Raw genomic sequence first — 21,107 nt, forward strand, 5'->3', positions numbered from 1 at the left:
TCTTTATGACAGTATACCACCAAAAACCGTAACAGCAACACCAAAATCATGAAAATATATATAAATATCCAATATCATATTAAAAAAACATTTTAAAAAAAAGTATGGAATAAGAACAATACACAGGGCTGGATGGATAGCAAGTAGTACCCCCTAGGGGGTAAGTGCTAGTGGTATATGGCTCTGCATTGGTAATTATATCTTCCATTCTTATGCATCATGTAACATTGGGTATTACTTCTTATACACCTGCATTCCAGGTTTTCTTTTGTGATGTTATTCATATGTTGATGCTATTTATTCACACTTTAAACTTTGCCTGTACTACTTGCTATCCATCCAGCCCTGTGCATTGTGCTTATTCCATACTGTTTTTTAATATGATATTGTTAATAAAGTTTATATATATTGACATTCAGCAACCACTGTTTCCTTACAATGTTTTGGTACCATATTTGGTGATAATACGTTATTACTATGCAAAAATACTAAAACTTATGTGCACAAGTTTAGGAAAGGCTTCAGACTTTTTACATGGATTCGTGTTGTAATGATCATTTATTTGTTTTTGCATTTTCATTGTTCATACCTTGTTTTTTATGCATTATCCATTTCTGTGCTTTCCTTTACAGGCGTGGAAAAGTTAAGCATTTCACCCAACTGCAATGCAGGTGTCCCTTTATATCTTTAGGTCAGTCTGCATTCTAATTGCTGGTTATTTAGTGCAATACACTTTGTCTGCTTGTGCAATAATTCTGCTATGATGTCTGTGCATTATACTTCTATGTCTGCTTGAGCATTTACCTTGTATTTATCTTGTGATATGATCTGAGTTTTTAGCCATGGTTAAATAGTCTTTTAATGTAGATTTGAGTCTCTGTTACATTAGTTGGTTTTAGCATTGTATTTCCGTTCTGCTATGTCGCTGTCAACACTGTGCGTTTTCTTGTATCAGTTTTCTGAGTTTTTGTAACAAGACATCCCTGCGACCTTTTTATGGGACTCTAGAGAATTAAGATTTAGTACAAGATATATCCTAGCTCCACAATGGACACTGGGAGATTTAGTTCTAGTATCAAGACATTCCTGTGTTTTCTGGAGGTTTTTTTGGGGATTGAGCTTTTATTCCTGTTTGTTCCTGGAGTCAATGCTGACTCATCTGTTTCCCAGTCTTGTGTTATGGACCTAATCTGTTTGTTAGTTATCGGTGTCCAGTGTGAACAGTGTTCTATATTTATATCCTGTTTGGTTGATCTGATCTATGTCCTTTGTACTTGTATTTGTTTGTTTGTTTAACAGTGTCCTATGTTCCTGATCAGTTTGCCTGTTTATATTCTGCTCTGTTAGTATTTGTATCCTGTCTGGTTGTCTGGTAGTTTTCAGTTTCTGGCCTGTGACCAACTAAGTATATATTTGTTTTCACGCCACTGCACTGTAGCGCAGGGAAGGACTGGCTCCAAGTTGTCGATCCATCCCATAGGATGGATGGGCAAGTAGGCAGAAGAGTATTTTTAGGGTCAGTTTAGGGCTCACTCACCCTGTCCCCACAGTCGTCATGACAGGTGTATGGAAAATATGCAGCAGATTACAGATTAGAACAAATGTGAACAATTGCCAAGGGAGTAATCAGGGAATTGGCTAAGGGGGAGAGTTTTTTTTATTATAAACATTTACCTGGACTTTGTAATGGACAATGGTAATCTGAAGTAAAATGTGCAATAATAGCATTTGATTGTGGATGTTTTCTTTCGCATCAAATTCAAAAGGAATACCAGCAACAAAGATGTGCACTCTCTGTATTGCATGTCAATTTGTACATGGAGAAATTACAGTGTGTGGATGAGCTTATTAAAATCTCATCCACATGCATTGTACTGTAATCTGAAATAGTTGAGTTTATTTATATGCAAATATCTGCTTGGACAATATGCAGCATTTCTGCAAAATGTGGACACCTACTCTTTGCACACTGAAAAAGCTTGTTTACCGATTCAATTACACATGTTATTTCAAAAGATTAACCCTTCAGAATGGTGGCAAGTTGATTTTAGTGTTCTTACTGCTGTTATTGAGCCACTGAGAGCCACGGTGCACAGCTATTTCTCATTTTCTTCATTCTAAGGGGCAGGACCAGCTGGATTGTTTGCCAGCAATATTCATACAGGTACTTTCTGTCCCGTACTTGTCTGGCCAATCACTGGACACTGCTTACTTTTCTCTGCATTGCCATGAAATAGTGCTGGTGAAAGTGCACTGGACTAAAGGATTTTAACACTCTGTTGAGGAATAGTTAACCCAGTATGCTACTATAAATAATTGAAAGGTACTATGTGAGCAACAAGAAAAAGCATCAGAAAGTGGAGACTGGGGTTATAATAAGCACTATACTTCTGCTGCTGCTGATAATAATGACAAATAAAAAAAAAAATTGGAAAAATTTAATTATTAACAAATATAATACAGGCTATCACATGGAGGAAAGTTGCTTTAAATGACAGCAACCCTTTCTGCAACACAGACAAGGATTTGATTAGCCTAAGCTGGTTAACTGGAGTAAATTCTGCTGCTTATGGTGCATCAGAGAATATGAATGACCCAAAATGACCTTCTGTAACACTACACACAAATAATATAATACTTTTTGATTAAACTTGATTTTTCTTGATCCTTCCCTTAGCGATTGTCTACCAAGCAACCTTAAGATGTAACTGATAAATATATGACAGCATACTGTATAATGCCAGTGATAGGTTGCTTATATCATTTAAATAATAAACTTTAATAAAACTGTAAAATGTAATTTAAAAAAAAGCTAAACAGAAGTTTTGTGCATCGATCAACTAAATTACAAACAATACTAGAAAACACACAACACATTGTTATATAAATAATCTGCTGTATAAAAAAAAGGTATCATGTGATATTGTGCAATATTCAATCAAATGATGGAATCGATTTGTGATAGTTGGAGAAACTGACCTGCCATACCTATCTAAAATTAAAGACACTGCATATAAATTATAATATCCAGCATATGCATAAGGCACAAGCTTTCTCCTCTCACTATTAAATGATTGAAGGGATACTCTGCCCCTAGACATCTTATCCCCTATCCAAAGAATAGGATCTCCCTGCTGCACCCAGCGTTCATTTAGAGCATCGGGTGCAGCGCCAGAGCCGCGCCACCTCAATGCAAGTCTATGGGCATTGAGGGGGCATGGCCATGATATGATGTCACAAGCGGGATGTGACTATGACGTCACGAGCCTCCACTCCACATCACCAGTCATCTGTCATGGAGCTAAGTTCGCTCCGTGCACCGGATGTCTGGGGTGCCGCAACAGAAATCGCGGGGGTGCCCAGCGGCGGGGACCCTGCGATCAGACATCTTAGGATAGGGGATAAGATGTCTAGGGGCAGAGTACCTCTTTAACATTTTAAGTGTAATGTTGCTCCTGAGATATCCTGACATTTTCTGTACAAAGGTTCAACACTGAATAGTGTGCCTCTAGCCACTGGCAGGATTTCTCAAGTATGGCAAAATAAGATACTATTAAGTGTCTAATAGAGGACCAAAAGGGGCTCTTGTAACCTTATAGAACCACCATTCAGACCCAAACTGATAATTTCCATCCACAGTATGCTTCCAGCACATTAATTATGAAGGTAGCTGGCACCGTTTGAAATAAAATGGGTTTCTGACTATATGAAGCTGCTCATGTGTTTTCCGGTTACAAGATCCTCCATGAGTGAAGTTACAATGTGACAAGAGATGTCCTTGCCGCTTCAAGATAATCATATGTTATCTCTGAAATATCAAAAGGCTTGTGCAGACTGTCGGGTGACAGCAAGTAATGAATGGACCCTTCTTTTTCCTGGTTTTGTTTTAGGAAATCAGCAATTGCTTTCCAGCGTGTAGCTTCTGTCTCATCCTCTGCCCATCTAGGTGCCTGAAGGAATGTTGATTCCAGAAGAGGGTATGCGGTGTCATGGTACACCTGAGTGAATGCATTTTTCATGAATTCTACATCTCTCTATAAAAGAAATAAAAAGATAGTAATTATAGACTAAGTAACATCAGCTACCTAATCTCCATAAACAGGATATAACTGTTGTGGAATGTAGTGTTGGAGATCTGTTATATAATACAATTTATACAATATATATATATATATATATATATATATATATATATATATATATATATATATATATAATGTGTTAATAGATCTGATCCCTTGTTCAGTACACATAGCGAGGAGGTATTGCGAAGGAGGAATTAGGATACTTATCCGGTACCGGTGATGTTTAGGAGCAAGTGTGGGTTTTAGCACAAGCGGGGAGGGGGGGAGGTGTTGTGTAGCAGGGATGGACATCTGTAGGGAGGGGGATGGGCAACATCACCGCATGGAGGGGCCATCGGATGAAACGCTGTTAGGATAGCAGAGGACTTTTCAGGGCTGAAGTAAATTGGTGTGGGTTAGTGTGTAAAGGACAGGAGCTGCGACTTTTGTGCAACTTTCAGAGAAAAGTCGCGCATCATGTGAATCGGTCACTGCATAAAACTAGCCTAAAGCACTGCACATGGGAGGTCCCTTTCAGATATGATCTACAGCAAAAGTCGCAGGAGGAGTGACTAATTATATTTATAGACTTTTGATGCGACTTTTTTAGATAGAAAAAACGGTTTAAAAAGCTTGATGAATTCTCTTCAATAACTCAGTCAAACAGACACAACACATATGCTAAACAGTTTACTAAACTAAACAGTACTTCCACAGCAATCACTTCCAGATTGTATTGTATTCTAGACTTGCTAGGTATATAATAGTGTATGTCCTGTCACTGGTCATGAAGAGCTCGATGACGGTATAAAGTGATTTAGGAAATATTACCTTCTCTGATCTCTTTAAAGAGTTCTCTTTTTCTGCCCATGCACTCTAATAAGAAGAAAATAAACAAAGATTAAAATAAGATACAAATGTTTGAATGTACAGCTGTATGCTTATCAGCATCCAAGTATAAGAGATAACAGAAATTAAAGGAGTACTCCGGCGCGCACTTTTTTCCTTTTATCCCGTCTGGGCTGCAAAATAAAAGAAAACACACTTTCTCTTACCTGCCAACGAGCCCCCGGAGCTCCGGTACACTCCGGTACAGGTGTTCGGTCCCCAGGCTGTATTCTTCTTGCTTCCTGTTAGCCCGGCACGTCACACGGAGCTTCAGCCTATCACCGGCCGAGGCGGGACATCGCTTTTTTTTTTTTTTATATCAACTGGCTCCAGAGAGTTAAACAGATTTGTAAATTACTTCTATTAAAAAATCTTATTCCTTTCAATAATTATCAGCTGCTAAAGTTGAGTTGTTGTTTTCTGTCTGGCAACAGTGCTCTCTGCTGACATCTCTGCTTGTCTCAGGAACTGTACGGAGTAGAAAATGTTTGCTATGGGGATTTGCTTCTAAACTGGGCGTTTCCTGAGACACGTGTCATCAGAGAGCACTTAGACAGAAAAGAACAACTCACCTTCAGCAGCCAATAAGTACTGAAAGGATTAAGATTTTTTAATAGAAGTAATTTACAAATCTGTTTAACTTTCTGGAGCCAGTTGATTATATATATATATATATATATAAAACATTTTTCCTGGATAACCCCTTTAATGAATGACATCTGCAATGTGGTTGTCATAGGAGAGACTTGCACTTTTATAGGTTGAACAATATATGCGGACACAGTAGGCTCTGTTCACATTTTGTTAGAATACATTAGCACACAGCAGACTTGTTGCAGGTAAATTGGTTCTGTTCATGTGAATGAATAAGAAGTATTCCGCAAAAATGTCTGCAACAAATCTTTCATGTGTGAATTCACCTTTAGGCACATTCATTTTAAGGCACATCAGAGTCCCCCCCCCCCGCTACACCCAGTCTACAATATGCCAAGAAATTGTCCCTAGCTTTCTTTCCAGAAACATGCTTTTCTATGCAGAGTGACCCCGTAAAAAATGTTTTCTATTTCATATAGTTTCTATTTACAATGAAAGTAAATAGATAAAATAGATGACTATGGGGGAGCTTCTTTCATTTTTATGAAGGCCTGTGAAAAATGAAAGAAGCCATCTGATTGGTTGCTATGGGCAACTGGGCAAGTTTTCCTCTGCACGGGTTTTGATAAATCTCCCCCTATATGCTCATTAGACATGGCCAAACCTGCTGACACATCTTATTGGACCAGACGACCATCTAATGTAGGGGAAACTTCCAACTCTTCCCTAAAAGATGATGTCAGGAGAAGCAAGGATCTGAAAGTTAAAGGGGTACGCCATTGCCCCAGCGTTTGGAACATTTTGTTCCAAACGCTGGGTGCGTGCTGCAGGGGTTGTGACGTCATGACCACACCCCTTGTAATGTCACGCCACGCCCCCTCAATGCAAGTCTATGGGAAGGGGCGTGGTGGCTGCCATGCCCATTCCTATAGATTGCATTGAGGGGGCGTGCATTGAGGGGCGTGGTGTGATGTCACGACCCCCGCAGCCAGCATTTGGAACAAAATGTTCCGAACGCTGGGGCAGTGGAGTACCCTTTTAAGTTTTTCCCAGATGTATATGGGAGTTGGAAGAGACAGCTGTAGGCCAAACAAACCAAAAAAGGATAAAAGAGGGCAGTCGAAATCAAGTCACTGTCCGCTAGCTGTGAAAAGGCACTCACACACAGAGAAACAGCTGCTAACCATAAAACAAGACCGTCCACTGCTCTGAATCAGTACAAATACTGAATTTTTAGAAATTATAACTACCTATTATTCTTCTTCTCTCCTCCTGATATATAACATTGCTGCTATATAATGCATGAACAATTGGGTCCACCAGAAAAAGATTGGCCATTGCAGTGGCAGTCAGTTCTGGCTAAGAGAAGATGTTACGATACCTCCTGAATTACCGTATATAGTCGAGTATAAGCCGAGTTTTTCAGCACGATTTTTCGTGCTGAAAACGCCCCCCTCGGCTTATACTCGAGTGAACTCTCCACCTGTCAATCCCTTCTCAGTGGTCTTCAACCTGCGGACCTCCAGATGTTGCAAAACTACAACTCCCAGCATGCCCGGACAGCCATCGGCTGTCCGGGCATGCTGGGAGTTGTAGTTTTGAAATCTCTGGAGGTCCACAGGCTGAAGACCACTGCGGTCTTCGTCATCATCCAGACCCCCCCTTTAGTTTTCTACTCACCTCCCCTCGGTGGGAAGGGTGAGCTGGTCTGGGCCATCTATGCTGCAAGGACCGTCCGGTGGGGAGGGTTAGTCATTCCGGGCTGTCCATTTTCACCGAGAGGCCCTCATCTCCGCTACGGGCCCGGCCCCGGACTAGTGACGTTGCCTTGACGACGACGCACAGGGACGTCCGTGCGCAGCAGACGTACCTGCGTATGAACGTCCCTGTGCGTCGTCGTCAAGGCAACATCACTAGTCCGGGGGCCGGGCACAGAGCGGAGAAGAGGGCCTCCCGGTGAAAATGGACGGCCCGGAACGACTAACCCTCCCCACCGGACGGTCCCTGCAGCATAGATGGCCCGAACCAGCTCACCCTTCCTTCCCACCGAGGGGAGGTGAGTAGAAAACTAAAGGGGGGGTCTGGATGAGGACGAAGGCTGCAGTGGTCTTCAACCTGCGGACCTCCAGATGTTGCAAAACTACAACTCCCAGCATGCACGGACAGCCGATGGCTGTCCAGGCATGCTGGGAGTTGTAGTTTTGCAACATCTGGAGGTCCGCTGGTTGAAGACCACTGAATTGAAGGGATTGACATGCGGTGATGATGAAGGGGGGAAGGGAATGATGACGGGGGTCTGGATGATGACGGGGGTGATGATGACGGGGTGATGATGACGGGGTGTAAATAATGGGGGTCTGGATGATGACATGGGGGGATGATGTATTTCCCACCCTAGGCTTATAGTCGAGTCAATAATTTTTCCTGGGTTTTTGGGGTTAAATTAGGGGCCTCGGCTTATATTCGGGCCGGCTTATACTAGAGTATATATGGTACATCCATATTCTACAGAGCATAATAATTGTGGTCTAAAACAAAAAACATCTTTTAGTTGACCTACATTTTTCGTATTAACTTTTTTTAATAAGTTCCATTGTTCATAAAACGATAAACTAGAGACTGCATTAAATTACCTAAAAAAAAGTAAGATGAAATGTGCTTCTTCCATTCAATTAGAAAACAATAATATGGTAATACCGTATCAAGTGTACATTTTATGGAGGCCTATTCATGGTTTTACAAGCCTGTTACTTTAATTAGGCATTCATAGCTCATGGGTGTATTCACACGTACAGGATCTGCTGTATATTTCGTGCTGCTGATTTAAAGGGAACCTGTCATGAGGTTTTACCATACATAACGGGTGGCAACACATAATAAATGGTAAAATAGTCTTTCTCACCATCCCCAGGAGACGTTTCTCCCTGCAAGGATGGTGAGGATATATAGTTTAAAAGTGTCCCCTACCGGCCCTTTAAGAAGTCCCCTTGGCAGCAAGAGCTCTATACTCACACAGTCTTGTCTGCTGTGCTGTAGGCCGCTCCCTCTCAGCGTGATTGACAGCCCTCGTCATCGCTCTGCTCCCTAAGCAGATGGAGCAAAGTGGGCTGTGCCAGCACTGTTAATCATGCTAAGGGGGCGAAGCTGACGGGACTAAGTGAGTATATCTCCCTACCCAGGGGACTATTTACCAGGCCAGGGAGGGATACTTTCTAACATCATATTCTCATCATATTCTTTGCAGACTCCTGTACGTGTAATTAGACCCTAATGAAGTTATATACTAGGTTTAAAGGGAATGTCTGATGAGAACTATCCCTTCTATTGTTTAATGTTGTAGCTATTTGGTTTTCCTTATTTTATACTTTCTTTTTTGGAGGCACACATATCATTCCTACATTATCTGTGTAGACAACCCAGCAGAGTGTGTGCTTTATGGCTGCTGCAATTAATTGCAGTTAATTGACAGAGAAATAGCCCCCTTTCTCAAAGAACAGAGGCGACAGGGAAGATGCATAGTGTTGCTATCATGCATTGGCTAAGCCTTCAGCAGTACAACAGAGCTGTCCTTAAAGGGGTACTCCCCTGGAAAAAATTTTTTTTTTTTTTTAATCAACTGGTGCCAGAAAGTTAAACAGATTTGTAAATTACTTCTATTAAAAAAACTTTACCCTTCCAGTAAATTTTTAGCAGCTGTATGCTACAGAGGAAATTCTTTTCTTTTTTAATTTATTTTTTGTCTTGGCCACAGTGCTCTCTGCTGACATCTGATGCCCATATCAGGAACTGTCCAGAGCAGGAGAAAAGCCCCATTGCAAACCTATGAGGCTCTGGACAGTTCCTGACACGGAATGAGGTGTCAGCAAAGAGCACTGTGGACAAGACAAAAAAGAAATTCAAAAAGAAAAGAATTTCCTCTGTAGCATACAGCTGCTAAAAAGTACTGGAAGGGTAAAGATTTTTTAATAGAAGTCATTTACAAATCTGTTTACCTTTCTGGCACCAGTTGATTTAAAAAAAAAAAAAAATAATAATAATATTCCACTGGAGTAAATGGTTTACCCTCAGCTGATCCTGCCCCAGTCTACACAGAAAAGCTGACCAGAGAGCTGGGGAAAATCAGTTTATTGTGTGTGCTCTAGAATGTGGAAGCTGAAACATTTAAAGACTTTTTATTCAGATTGTCACATACAAGACAAAAAATAAAAACCTCTGTTTTTTTTACGTTCTTAATAACAACTGGCCTAAGGCCTACACCATGTGCCTGCATGGACAATGCATGGTTCAGGTATTTTTATTTGGTGTCATAAATTGAATAAAAATATAGGTGCATGATTTTGTCGAATTGAATGACCAACTTGGAATGGTTTTTTTTTGTTTAACATTTATACTGGTGAAATTAAATTTAGAACCAATTTCACTGACCTAGAAATGATAAACTGTAACGTGTTCAAGCATTTTTGTCATTTCAGAAAACTTTTCACATGTCAAAAGAGATAAGTTTTGATCAGTCAGGGTCTAGCTGACTTTCCTCTATTGTGTATAGGGGTCTTAACAAGGAGTTGGTCTTCAGTTGCTGGATATGTACACCTAAACAAGGCACATAACATCATCTCTAGAACAAGTGGGGCAGAAGCGCTCAGCTGAGCATTTTTCTTCCAGTGTCCGAACTCAATGCAGGATACAAACTCTATGGAAGTCTATAAAATCTGTCTCCTGCATTGAATAGAGCAGTGTTTCCCAACCAGGGTTCCTCCAGATGTTGCAAAACTACAACTCCCAGCATGCCTGGACAGCCAAAGGCTGTCCAGGCATGCTGGGAGTTGTAGTTTTGCAACACCTGGAAGCACCCTGGTTGGGATACACTGGAGTAGAGAGATGCAAAGAGAAGCGCATAACTGAGCACTTCTCCCCATTCCTTCTAGCAATTGGTGGCAGTCTGAACACCAGGACACCAACCAATCAAAACGCTCTATGACAGGTCATAAAAAAAATTCAAATGATAATAATGCTTTAAATGTGCCCCTGAAGATCACTATAATCATCTTCCTGTAATTCTGCATAGCTTTGTCTCTTTATCATGCTATTAAGTTTACTATAGTAATAATATGCTTTGGGTGTCAGTGAAAGTAGTACTTTCACGCAAGTACTTTTCACTTACATTTTTTATGCAATTAAGCATACAATAAAAGCACTTTAAAGGGGTACTCCTGTGCTTACACATCTTATCCCCTATCCAAAGGATAGGGGATAAGATGCCTGATCGTGGGAGTCCCGCAGCTGGGGACCCCCGTGATCTTGCACACGGCACCCCGTTTGTAATCAGTCCCCGGAGCGTATTCGCTCCGGGTCTGATTACGGTCGACCGCAGGGCCGGCGACGTCACGCTCTGCCCCTCCCGTAGGCTTGCATTGAGGGGCGGAGCGTGACGTCGCCGGCCCTGCGGTCGACCGTAATCAGACCCGGAGCGAACACGCTCCGGGGACTGATTACAAACGGGGTGCCGTGTGCAAGATCACGGGGGTCCCCAGCTGCCGGACCCCCGCGATCAGGCATCTTATCCCCTATCCTTTGGATAGGGGATAAGATGTGTAAGCACCGGAGTACCCCTTTAAGGATACGAAACTTGCTCAATGACCTGAGCTGCTAGTTTGGGGACCAACAAATACCCAAGCTTTTAATTTCAGGTAACCTCTAAAAACATCCTCCTATCACCCATGAAGGTGCCCCTATGGTACCAACTTTAAACTCGGGAAGTAACATCTGACAAAAGAATGCAAAACTAACAAAGACACTGGGAATTCTATCAGAATTTGCAACAAAACTTGAACTGTGACTGCATGCTAAGATTTTTGACTATAAAGGCAATACAGGTTAAAGGTGTATTCCAGGAAAAAACTTTTGTTTTATATATCAACTGGCTCCAGAAAGTTAAACAGATTTGTAAATTACTTCTATTAAAAAATCTTAATCCTTTCAATAATTATCAGCTGCTGAAGTTGAGTTGTTGTTTTCTGTCTGGCAACAGTGCTCTCTGCTGACATCTCTGCTTGTCTCGGGAACTGCAAAGAGTAGAAGAGGTTTGCTATGGGGATTTGCTTCTATACTGGGCGGTTCCCGAAACACGTGTCATCAGAGAGCACTTAGAAAAGAAAAACTCAACTTCAGCAGCTCATAAGTACTGAAAGGATTTAAGATTTTTTAATAGAAGTAATTTACAAATCTGTATAACTTTCTGGAGCCAGTTGATATATAAAAAAAAGTTTTTCCCTGGAATACCCCTTTAATTCTGATAAAATACTGAGCAACTGGTAGATCAAAAAGAAGAAGTTTCACTTGATACGTCTTGATGGTTTACTAAAGTGATGACTGGTGGCCCGTGGGACGATATTTTGCTGCCCCCTACTTGACAGCAAAGTTTAGTGTAAATGCGGCCTGCGCCAGGGGCGGACTAACAGACACTGCTAACTTCAGAACACTCCTCTGGGTCCATAAGTTAGGGTGTGTTCACACCACGATTTTATTATACGGTTTCATAAAAAAAAACATATGCAACCGTACAGAAAACCGTGCCCAAGGACTTCCCATTCAAAACCGTATGCACCATAATGTTTACGTTGTCTCCGTTTTTCAAACCATACGGTTTTTTACTTTTTTTTTTCCGTACAGAAAACCGTGGCCTACCACGGTTTTTGGTTCTAGTGAAAAACTGTATTAAACCGTATACGTTTTTTTTTTAAATGGGAGTCAATGGGAACCGTACAAACCGTATGTGCGTACGGTTCCATCCGCTTTTCACCATACGGTTTTTGGATTTGGTAATTTTTTTTCCTTGGAATTTCAATCAAACATGTGAAACTCTATTCATAATGGAGTGAAAAGTCAAAAACGTATACGGTTTTTTCATAAAAACGGATGCAACCGGACATCATTTTTCAAACCATATACAGATAAAAATTTGTACACACGTTTTGATACAGTTTAGTCAGGTTTTGAGGAATCAGTTTTTTTTTTTTTTTTATCAAAAACCTGATACGGGAACTGTATTGCATAAACGTGGTGTGAACCCAGCCTTACTCAGGCCCACTAACAGCACAGGGGCATCTGGTAACAGACATGTGTGCCGCATGCAGGCCCATTTGTTACCAGGAAGAAATACGTCAGTAAAGTCACAAGGCCCCACCGGAGAGAAGCGCAGCGGAGTTTGCGTCTCTCTGCACCATTTCAGGCTGTCACACAGTGCTACTTGTGAGTAAGGCGATGCCGAGCCTTTCGCAAATGTTTGATGTACATTTTTTGGTTATGGTACAACATGAGTTATAGGTATTGGTCAGCTCCAGAGCCATAGGGTGTATCAGGGCTTGCTGGGTGTTGTAGTTAGTAACTGCAACTCCCAGCATGTCCTGATATAGGCTATGGCTATGCAGCTAACCAAAACTACAATTTCCAACTTGGTGCACTATATAGTACTACAGTACAGGTTATTATGCAACATGCTGGGAGTTGTAGTTTTGGGTTACCTGCAGAGCCCTAGGCTGTATCTAGGCATGCTGAGCACTGTAGTTAGTAACATCAGCTCCCAGAATTCCTTGTGGAATACTTTACGCGACCCAGCCTTACCCAGCCTCTACCTCCAGCGGCCCCCAGATTATTTGAGTTTGAGACCCATGCATTATGGGATGTATCATTTATCTTTATGTAAAAATAGAACCATGATCGAAAAGGTGTAAGTACAATGAAAAACTTCACAGTGCTCCAAGAGCCTTATGTGCAGTACGCATCTGAATAAAAAATAAATAAATCCTTGTGGCAGACCTGAATAATAGATACATTGTTTTTCTCTGGAATGTAACGTCTACAAAGGTATTTAAAAAGATGAAGGTAAGAGGTGGAATGCTGGGGCTATGAAATGACAATGAACAGTTATGTGCATGCTAAATCTTACCATATAACTGTAGCCAGGCCATTTGCTACACAACCAAATTTTGCTATTGTGCCCCATGATTATTGTAACCAGTCAGTTTTTTGTTTATTTGGATACAATTAATGGAAAAGTTATGTGTTTTTTTCAGAATCCATAGCCAGAAAGAGAACTCTTTCTGGCTTAGGAATACATTCAGCAGCAAAACAGATGCCATCGGTCCAAAACGGACCCCTATAAGAATCTACAGTAGTGGTATTCTGATTAGCTTCACTCCAGCTTTTTTTCAACCTGCCAAAGAGAAAAGAAAATGGCAGTCTCAAGGGAAAACTGATGGCATGTTACACATTTTGTTTAGAAACTTGCCTAAAGCTGGCCATACAACTTTAAAGGGATACACCGCTGCTCAGCACTTGGAACAAACTGTTCCGAACGCTGGAGTTGGGAGCTTGTGACGTCATAACCCCGCCCCCTCATTATGTCATGCCCCGCCCCCTCAATGCAAATCTATGGGATGGGGCGTGACATCATGAGGGGGTGGCGCTTTCACCTCACAAGCTCCCTGCACCGGCTCCAGCGTTCGGAACATTTTGTTCCAAACGCTGAGCAGCAGAGTACCCCTTTAAAGGAGAACTCCAAAATATAAAAATTGTCCCCCATACTGCCAGCAGTAAAAAAATAAAGATGTACATACCTTTCTTCGCTCCCCCGGGGCCTCCAGTAACCGACTCCGGTCTCTACCGCGATCCACTTCCTGGTTGCCAGTGGTCGGCGAGTCATACTGCACTCAGCCAATCACCGGCCGCAGCGAAGTCCCGGCTCGGCCGGCGATAGGCTGAGCGGCAGTGTGACGTTTTTGGCCCCGGCAGCAGGTGCCGGTGTAGTGAAGAATTTTGTGTCCTGAAGCGTTCTCACACTCCCGCTCAGCCTATCGCCGGCCGAGTCGGGACTTCACTGCGGCCGGTGATTGGCTGAGCGCAGTATGACTCGCCGACCACCGGCAACCAGGAAGAGGATTGCGGCAGAGACCGGAGCCGGTTACCGGAGGCCCCGGGGGAGCGAAGGAAGGTATGTACATCTTTATTTTTTTTACTACCGGCAGTATGGGGGACAATTTTTATATTCTGGAGTTCTCCTGTAATAGCTGTCTCTTCTGATCTGCCCATACACATAAACGCTCAGAAGCGGTGGTTATTTCCCAGAAATAAAAAGAATAGGGCAGGTGAAGTCCACCATGCTCTATCCTTCTTTCCCCCTGATATCATCAGTTGTTGGAAAATCAGGAGGCCCCACACACTAAACACAGACAGTCTGCTGGTCACAACAATTTTGTTGAGTTTCGCTGACTTTCCTCTATTGTGTATAGGGGTCCTAACAAGGAGGAGGTCTTCAGTTGCTGGCTAGGTGCACCAAAGCAAGGCACATAACATGAATTACGACGGAAAATCTGTACCAAGTCCTTACAACCACCATAGTAGTACTTTTGGGGCCCTTTGGGTGTGACTACAACCTGTGCACCCTTACAGCCACACCACTGACAATACACAAGTTAATTATAGTGCATGTCTCTTTATGAATACATCAAGACATCACAAACAAGTCCTGCAAGAGCTTCTATTTTTATGATGCAATAAATATTAGTACTTGAGCTGCACATCAGCCTTCCAGGGTGGACTGTATATATTATCAGTTTCATAATCACGTCACCTACTTATTTGCATATATATATATATATATATATATATATATATATATGTACGTATAAAGAAAAAAGTACTCGCACTCACCGTCCTCGTAGTAGGTATCTTCACGGACCCTCCGTGCCGCAGGGAGACATTAGATGTGGGCGCTCAGAGGCCTCTGAGCACCCACATTTAATGTCTCCCTGCTGCACGGAGGGTCAGTGAAGATCCCTACTACGAGGACGGTGAGTGCATGCAAGTACATTTTTCTTTATACGTAGATATCTATTCCTGTACCTTCTATCGTCTTGCCACCCTGTCAGTAGTATATAATATACAGTGGCTTTGGCCACTGAATAAAACTGGGAGCTGTTGCATAATTACGTTATATGGGGACTGCTAGTAAGTGACAGTGCTCTCTGTAGTTCATTATTTTTGTGTATATATATATATATATATATATATATATATATATATACATACACACACACACAAAAGGAAAGCTTTCTTTAGTGCAGTGTGACTAACACCGGATTAATGAAATGTTCTGATATTTATTGATATTAAATTGCAGTGTTGACTGTAAATAATGACCAACAATGAAAGGAACAAAGAAGTGTTATTTCCTTGTTATCCTTGCAATAAAACTGAATGAAGTGATGAGTTGAACAAAATAACAGAACCTTCATAGTTACAACCAAGTGATAAAAATCTGTCTGGACACATGAAAAGATTAGATTAGTATAAACGGTCCTTACACTTCGGAAATAACTGCTTCTTGCAGTCTGATACAATTCCATTGATATAACGGAGCACAAAACGAAGATCCTGCGTATGTAAATGACTTACTGACCCTTAAAGCATCCACAACATCAGGCTGCTCCACAAGTCTGGGAAAAGTTGCCAGCAAAGGATTGCAAATCAGATCTGAAATAGATTAAAAACAGAAAACATGATCAGCAAGGAACATTGTGGAAATAAATCCATATAACTTTATGAAAATGATATGCAACAAAATGATAAGGACTATATACTTTAGAAACAGCTGCCAGGTTTCGCAGAACAGAACTGCAAACATGATTTCCATTGTAGGGCAACTAATAGTCAATTTAAAGGGGTATTCCAGGCAAAAATATTTTATCCCCTATCCAAAGGATAGGGGATAAGATGTCTGATCGCGGGGGGCCCGCTGCTGAGACCCCCCGCGATCTCCCTGTAGCACTTGCATTCTATGCGGGGACTGCGTCTCTATTTTCGGAAACCTCCGGGTTTCCGGGACTGGGGACGTCACGCCACGCCCCCTCCATTCATGTCTATGGGAGGGGGCGTGACGGCCGTCATGCCCCCTCCCATAGACATGAATGGAGGGGGTGTGGCGTGACTTCACATCCCCAGTCCCGGAAACCTGGAGGTTTCCGAAACTGGATGCGGGTGCTGCAGGGAGATCACAGGGGGTCTCAGCAGCGGGCCCCCCGCGATCAGACATCTTATCCCCTATCCTTTGGATAGGGGATAAAATATTTTTGCTCGGAATACCCCTTTAAGCAGAAATGAAAAAAAAAAAAAGGGTAGCAAGTAAACAAGGAACACTGATAAGATATTAGATTATCTGACAATGACAACAACAGTCTTACCAGATATAAATATACATGGTTATATCATACAGCACACATGGGTAATTAACTAAATACATCTTTAAATATACATAAAACTTGAATAACTGGGATAGTTATTCCTCGATTGTCCTGTTAGGAGCAAAAACAAATAATGGCATTTTGTAGGGAAACTTGTAAACTTTTGGCAGTGATGATATTTTTTTGGCAAATACTGGACCCAAAACAGGAAAGTGAGGCTACAATGGGAACAGCTACCTAAACTGTGCAGGTGCATATTGTAAAGATGTTGCCTGGACTGTTAACTCTTTATTGGTGCATGCATTGTACATCTAATGGTGTGGTCGAAGAAAGAAAAAAAAAAGAATATTGTACAGCACTGTGCATTTTTCAAATTGATAAGAAAAATCAAAAAGTGATGGCACTGACATGTAATATAAATTTAGACTTTTATCACTTCACATGTAAGATATGGTGGATAAGACAAAAAGAAGACAGCCGAAGCAAGGAATGGCAACAGATGTTTCACTGTCATCCCTATAGCTGCCGTCTCCAGTGCCAGCCCCAGCCCTGTAGAATAACATAACATTATGCTAGGTCTCGCAGTGTAGATGACTGCTATGGGGACAGAACAGGAAACTCTGTCACTACAGAACCTTAGAGTGGCTCTATCATTATGCTACGGTGGATATACAGTAAGAGGATTCGTCGACTATTCTATTAGTCCAAATGGCACAAAATATAATGCGCTGTTTGGCTAATATAAGTCATAATAATCTTGTGGACAGGTAATGGTGTCCACTACCTGGTATAAACAACTCCCAAGGATTATACAAATAGTAGCAGTGGCCTTCCGAAAGACCGGGCATGTCCCTTTATGAAAAAGACAGAAAGTGTTACCATCACAATTTCTAACAAACTATTCAAGATCAAAGAGTTCATTAATTGCAGTACCAGGGCAGTTGTCTATGTCGCTGTGTACTCATGCACCCTGATGTACGTAGGTAAGACTATCAGAGAATTACGTCGAAGGGTGCTTGAGCACATAGGCGACATTAGAAATAAGAGAGACACTGCTCTGGCTAGGCATGTTAATGAGATACATGGTGGGGACACTAAGGGCATGACAATTTTTGGAATTGAAAAAATGAATCCATCTTCTCGAGGTGGGGATCTAGACAAGCTTCTTTTACAGCGTGAAGCACGCTGGATCTTTAATCTAGAAACTGTCACACCAAAAGGATTGAATGAGCTACTCTGCTATGGGAGTTTTCTTTAAGAGTGCCCGTAAGGGTATTTTATCTAGGGGTGTTTTGTTAGGTAGCTAGGGGTGGCTGTAGTCAGCCAATTAGCTAGTACACCCCCTAGTTAGGGATTATTAGGGTATACTAGGCTTAGGTTCCAGAGCAGGACCGCCCTTTTTAGGGCGGCCACCCCGCCTAGGCATAGGGCTTAGTATAGGGATGCCTAGGTATATCTATAGACTCACTAGGCCCCTGCCTTTGCCCCTCCCCCTTTCTTAATTAGGGCCCCCCGTACTTCCCAATACCCTTCGGACACCCTGGATACGGATACCCCATTATCAGGGTATCACGTATTATTACCCAATATCTTTCGTAATTTACCAGAGTTGCTACTGGTTATTTATATCCGTGATCTCTCTCTGTGTAATTTTTGGTCTCTGATTCCTAGCCTGTTTACTCCTAATTATAAAAATTTTTATTTTATTTTGATTGGTACTATCCGGATGTGCTATTTTATATACTGTCCCCCTATTATACATTATTTAATGTCTAATATCTGATTCAGTATATATGATTGTCTGGCTAGGTCCCCGCCTACTCTAATCTATAGATCCAGAGTGTATTTTTGGGCTGCCATACGAAGCTAATTTCTTCACTAGTCTAATCATTAGACATTGTAACTGGCTTACCTTCGGGTTGGATGGGGTTAATTAGGCCCGTGCTACCGCCCCGCGAGATCAGCGGGACGGATGACGCGCTCTCCAGTGTTTGGCGCTGGCATGGAGACGGCGTTGTTAGCCGGGCCACGCCCACCCAGACCGGAAGCGGATAAGTCGTCAGACGCCGCTCTCTTCTGACATGTGTGTTAGCAGCCGGCTTGTATGCTAGGCTCCCCGCCACTGCGGGTTATACACACATCGTTAGGATTTATCCCAGATAGACGCCATAACCGTGAGTAGCTATCTTTTTTGCTTTACAGGTACCCTACTTTTTACGGTAACGATATGTTTACTGAGGACCATTGTCTTTATGTGCTTCCTTGCAGGTTGCGTCCGGGTCCTGTCATCTATATGCTGTATAGAGCATGACATCCAGCACCCTCTTCTCAGGGGTCGCTATTGTATCAAGCTACCCCTATATTAATTATCATATGCAATGACTGTATTGTTCTATGCCAGTTAGCCCCTGATGAGGTCACATGTAATAATGTGCTGAAACGCGTTGGGCATAGCTAGTAGTTCTATCTAATTATCTAATATCAGCATACAATTGAATTTGGCTTTTGCATCTGTGGGGCAATCCCTACACATGCAATTTTAACAGCCTTGTTAGTGTCTATCTTGAGTTACAGGGCTGACAATTTTGCCCTGTCACTTATCTATACATCACTTTGTTTAATCAGTGTGTTTTAAACTATATATTAAAAGCTATGTTTTATTAGCACTTATATTTTTCTTTCCCCCCTGTGATCATTTCTAATAGAAGTCATGTAAGAATGAAGGGAGCAGTCCCCCACCTCCACCTGCAAGTCAAAGTGACAATACTCCCATGCAAATGACATCCACAAAGCTCCCATATTTGTGCTAGCCACAAAGCACCCCATAACACAGCCTATCACAGTGCACCCAAACTAAAGACAGCCTTAAAGGACATCTATATTGCAAAATAAATTATCCCCTATCCGAAGGATAGGGGATAAGTTATAGATCGTGGGGGGGTCCGAGCGCTGGGGCCCCCCGGGATCTTCGGTACGGGGCCGCGGCAATATACAGGAAAGGGGGTGTTCCGTCCCCGCATGACGCGGCGGCCAACACGCCCCCTCCATGAATCCCATAGAGATACATGGAGGGGGAGTGTCTGCCGCGGCTTTCTGCCGGGGACGAAACTTCACTTCCGGCAGACGGCTGCGGCCCTGTCCAGGAGATCCCGGGGGCCCCAGCGCTCGGACCCCCCGCGATCTATAACTTATCCCCTATCCTTTGGATAGGGGATACGTTATTTTGCGCTGGATATTTCCTTTAATGCTTCAATACCAGTAACCATCATTCTGTTTCTAATCAGAACATGGTTGCAGGCTACGTTTCAGAGTACCAGCAACTTTGCCCCATAACACATTGGCATAGTAGAGTGGCCGCAAGTTATATTGATTGTTATTATTTTAACTTATAAAAATTATATGCAATGTCTTCAAGCAGAAATACAGCACCATCCCAACACCAGCAGTCACCATTGCTTTTTTGTCACCAGAGCACAATGGTGTGTTTTAAAGCACCACATGACCATAGCAGCCAATTGCTGACTGCAGCAGTGACATGTTACCATAGTAAAGCCAACTTTAATACCCACACTGGATACACAAATATTTACTGAATATAAAAAAGGTGTTTTAGGGCAACACAAGATGTGTGATTGTACCTGTGCTCTGAATACTTGTTCTTTCTTTTAGAAGTACATCACCGAGAATTTGGCGGTAGAAAACCAACAAAGGAACGTGGCACATACTGCCAACCAACGTCTCTGGTAGCAGACTGCAAGAAACACAAGTTGCTGAATAGGTTTGCTCATGGGATTTAAAACATTTTTGCGGACTATTTTTTTTGCATAAAACTATATGTCTGTATATCTCTTTTTGGACACGCACATACTGCATATAAATAAGCAATGTGGTCTCAAACCTCCAGGTCTTTTCTATCCAAATTTTTACTCAATGTGTTATGCACTTACTTTAACATTTCCCTTCTGCTTCTATTCAGTGACCTAATTTTAACTAGAAGCCGGGGTTGCCTTCTCTGTGTTATTATTTGATGAAAGACACCGCTGGTTGCTGGGGAATAAAATAGAAATTACATGTTTTAATTCCATTGTTTTCAGGAAACAATCGTATATGACAGATTTCTGCAAGATGTAATACACCATTCTTATTTATTTGTAGAAACATATTTTTATTATAATTTTTTTCATATTATGTAAAATGGGCTTTCTGAGTAAAGACAATACTCTGTAATCTGCCTCACAGCACATTAAAAACATAAAACAGCTATGCTTACCTCCCCTGTTCCCACTGTCCCATCTTCCGATCCCAGCGGCTGGCTTGTTCTTTC

General features: G+C 41.9%; 1 protein-coding gene across 2 annotated transcripts in view; it reads right to left on the reverse strand.

Annotated features, from left to right (window-relative positions):
• Nucleotides 1-528: 528 nt before the first annotated feature.
• Nucleotides 529-21,107, reverse strand: part of NPHP1 (nephrocystin 1) — a 102,176-nt gene continuing 81,597 nt past the window's right edge. Inside the window, exons 18-22 of one of the 2 annotated variants that reach the window (XM_056567544.1) lie at nt 20,731-20,830; nt 20,422-20,534; nt 16,003-16,076; nt 4,896-4,940; nt 529-4,034 (exon numbers count right to left, since the gene is read on the reverse strand). In XM_056567544.1, coding sequence (XP_056423519.1) covers nt 3,756-4,034; nt 4,896-4,940; nt 16,003-16,076; nt 20,422-20,534; nt 20,731-20,830 — 611 coding nt within the window. In that variant the 3' untranslated portion in view covers nt 529-3,755. Of the gene's footprint in view, nt 4,035-4,895; nt 4,941-15,907; nt 16,077-20,421; nt 20,535-20,730; nt 20,831-21,107 lie in introns of both variants that reach the window. The other variant, XM_056567545.1, reaches the window with a different exon arrangement.

Source organism: Hyla sarda, chromosome 3 (assembly GCF_029499605.1).
Source record: "Hyla sarda isolate aHylSar1 chromosome 3, aHylSar1.hap1, whole genome shotgun sequence".
In the NCBI taxonomy this organism is placed as follows: Eukaryota; Metazoa; Chordata; class Amphibia; order Anura; family Hylidae; genus Hyla; species Hyla sarda.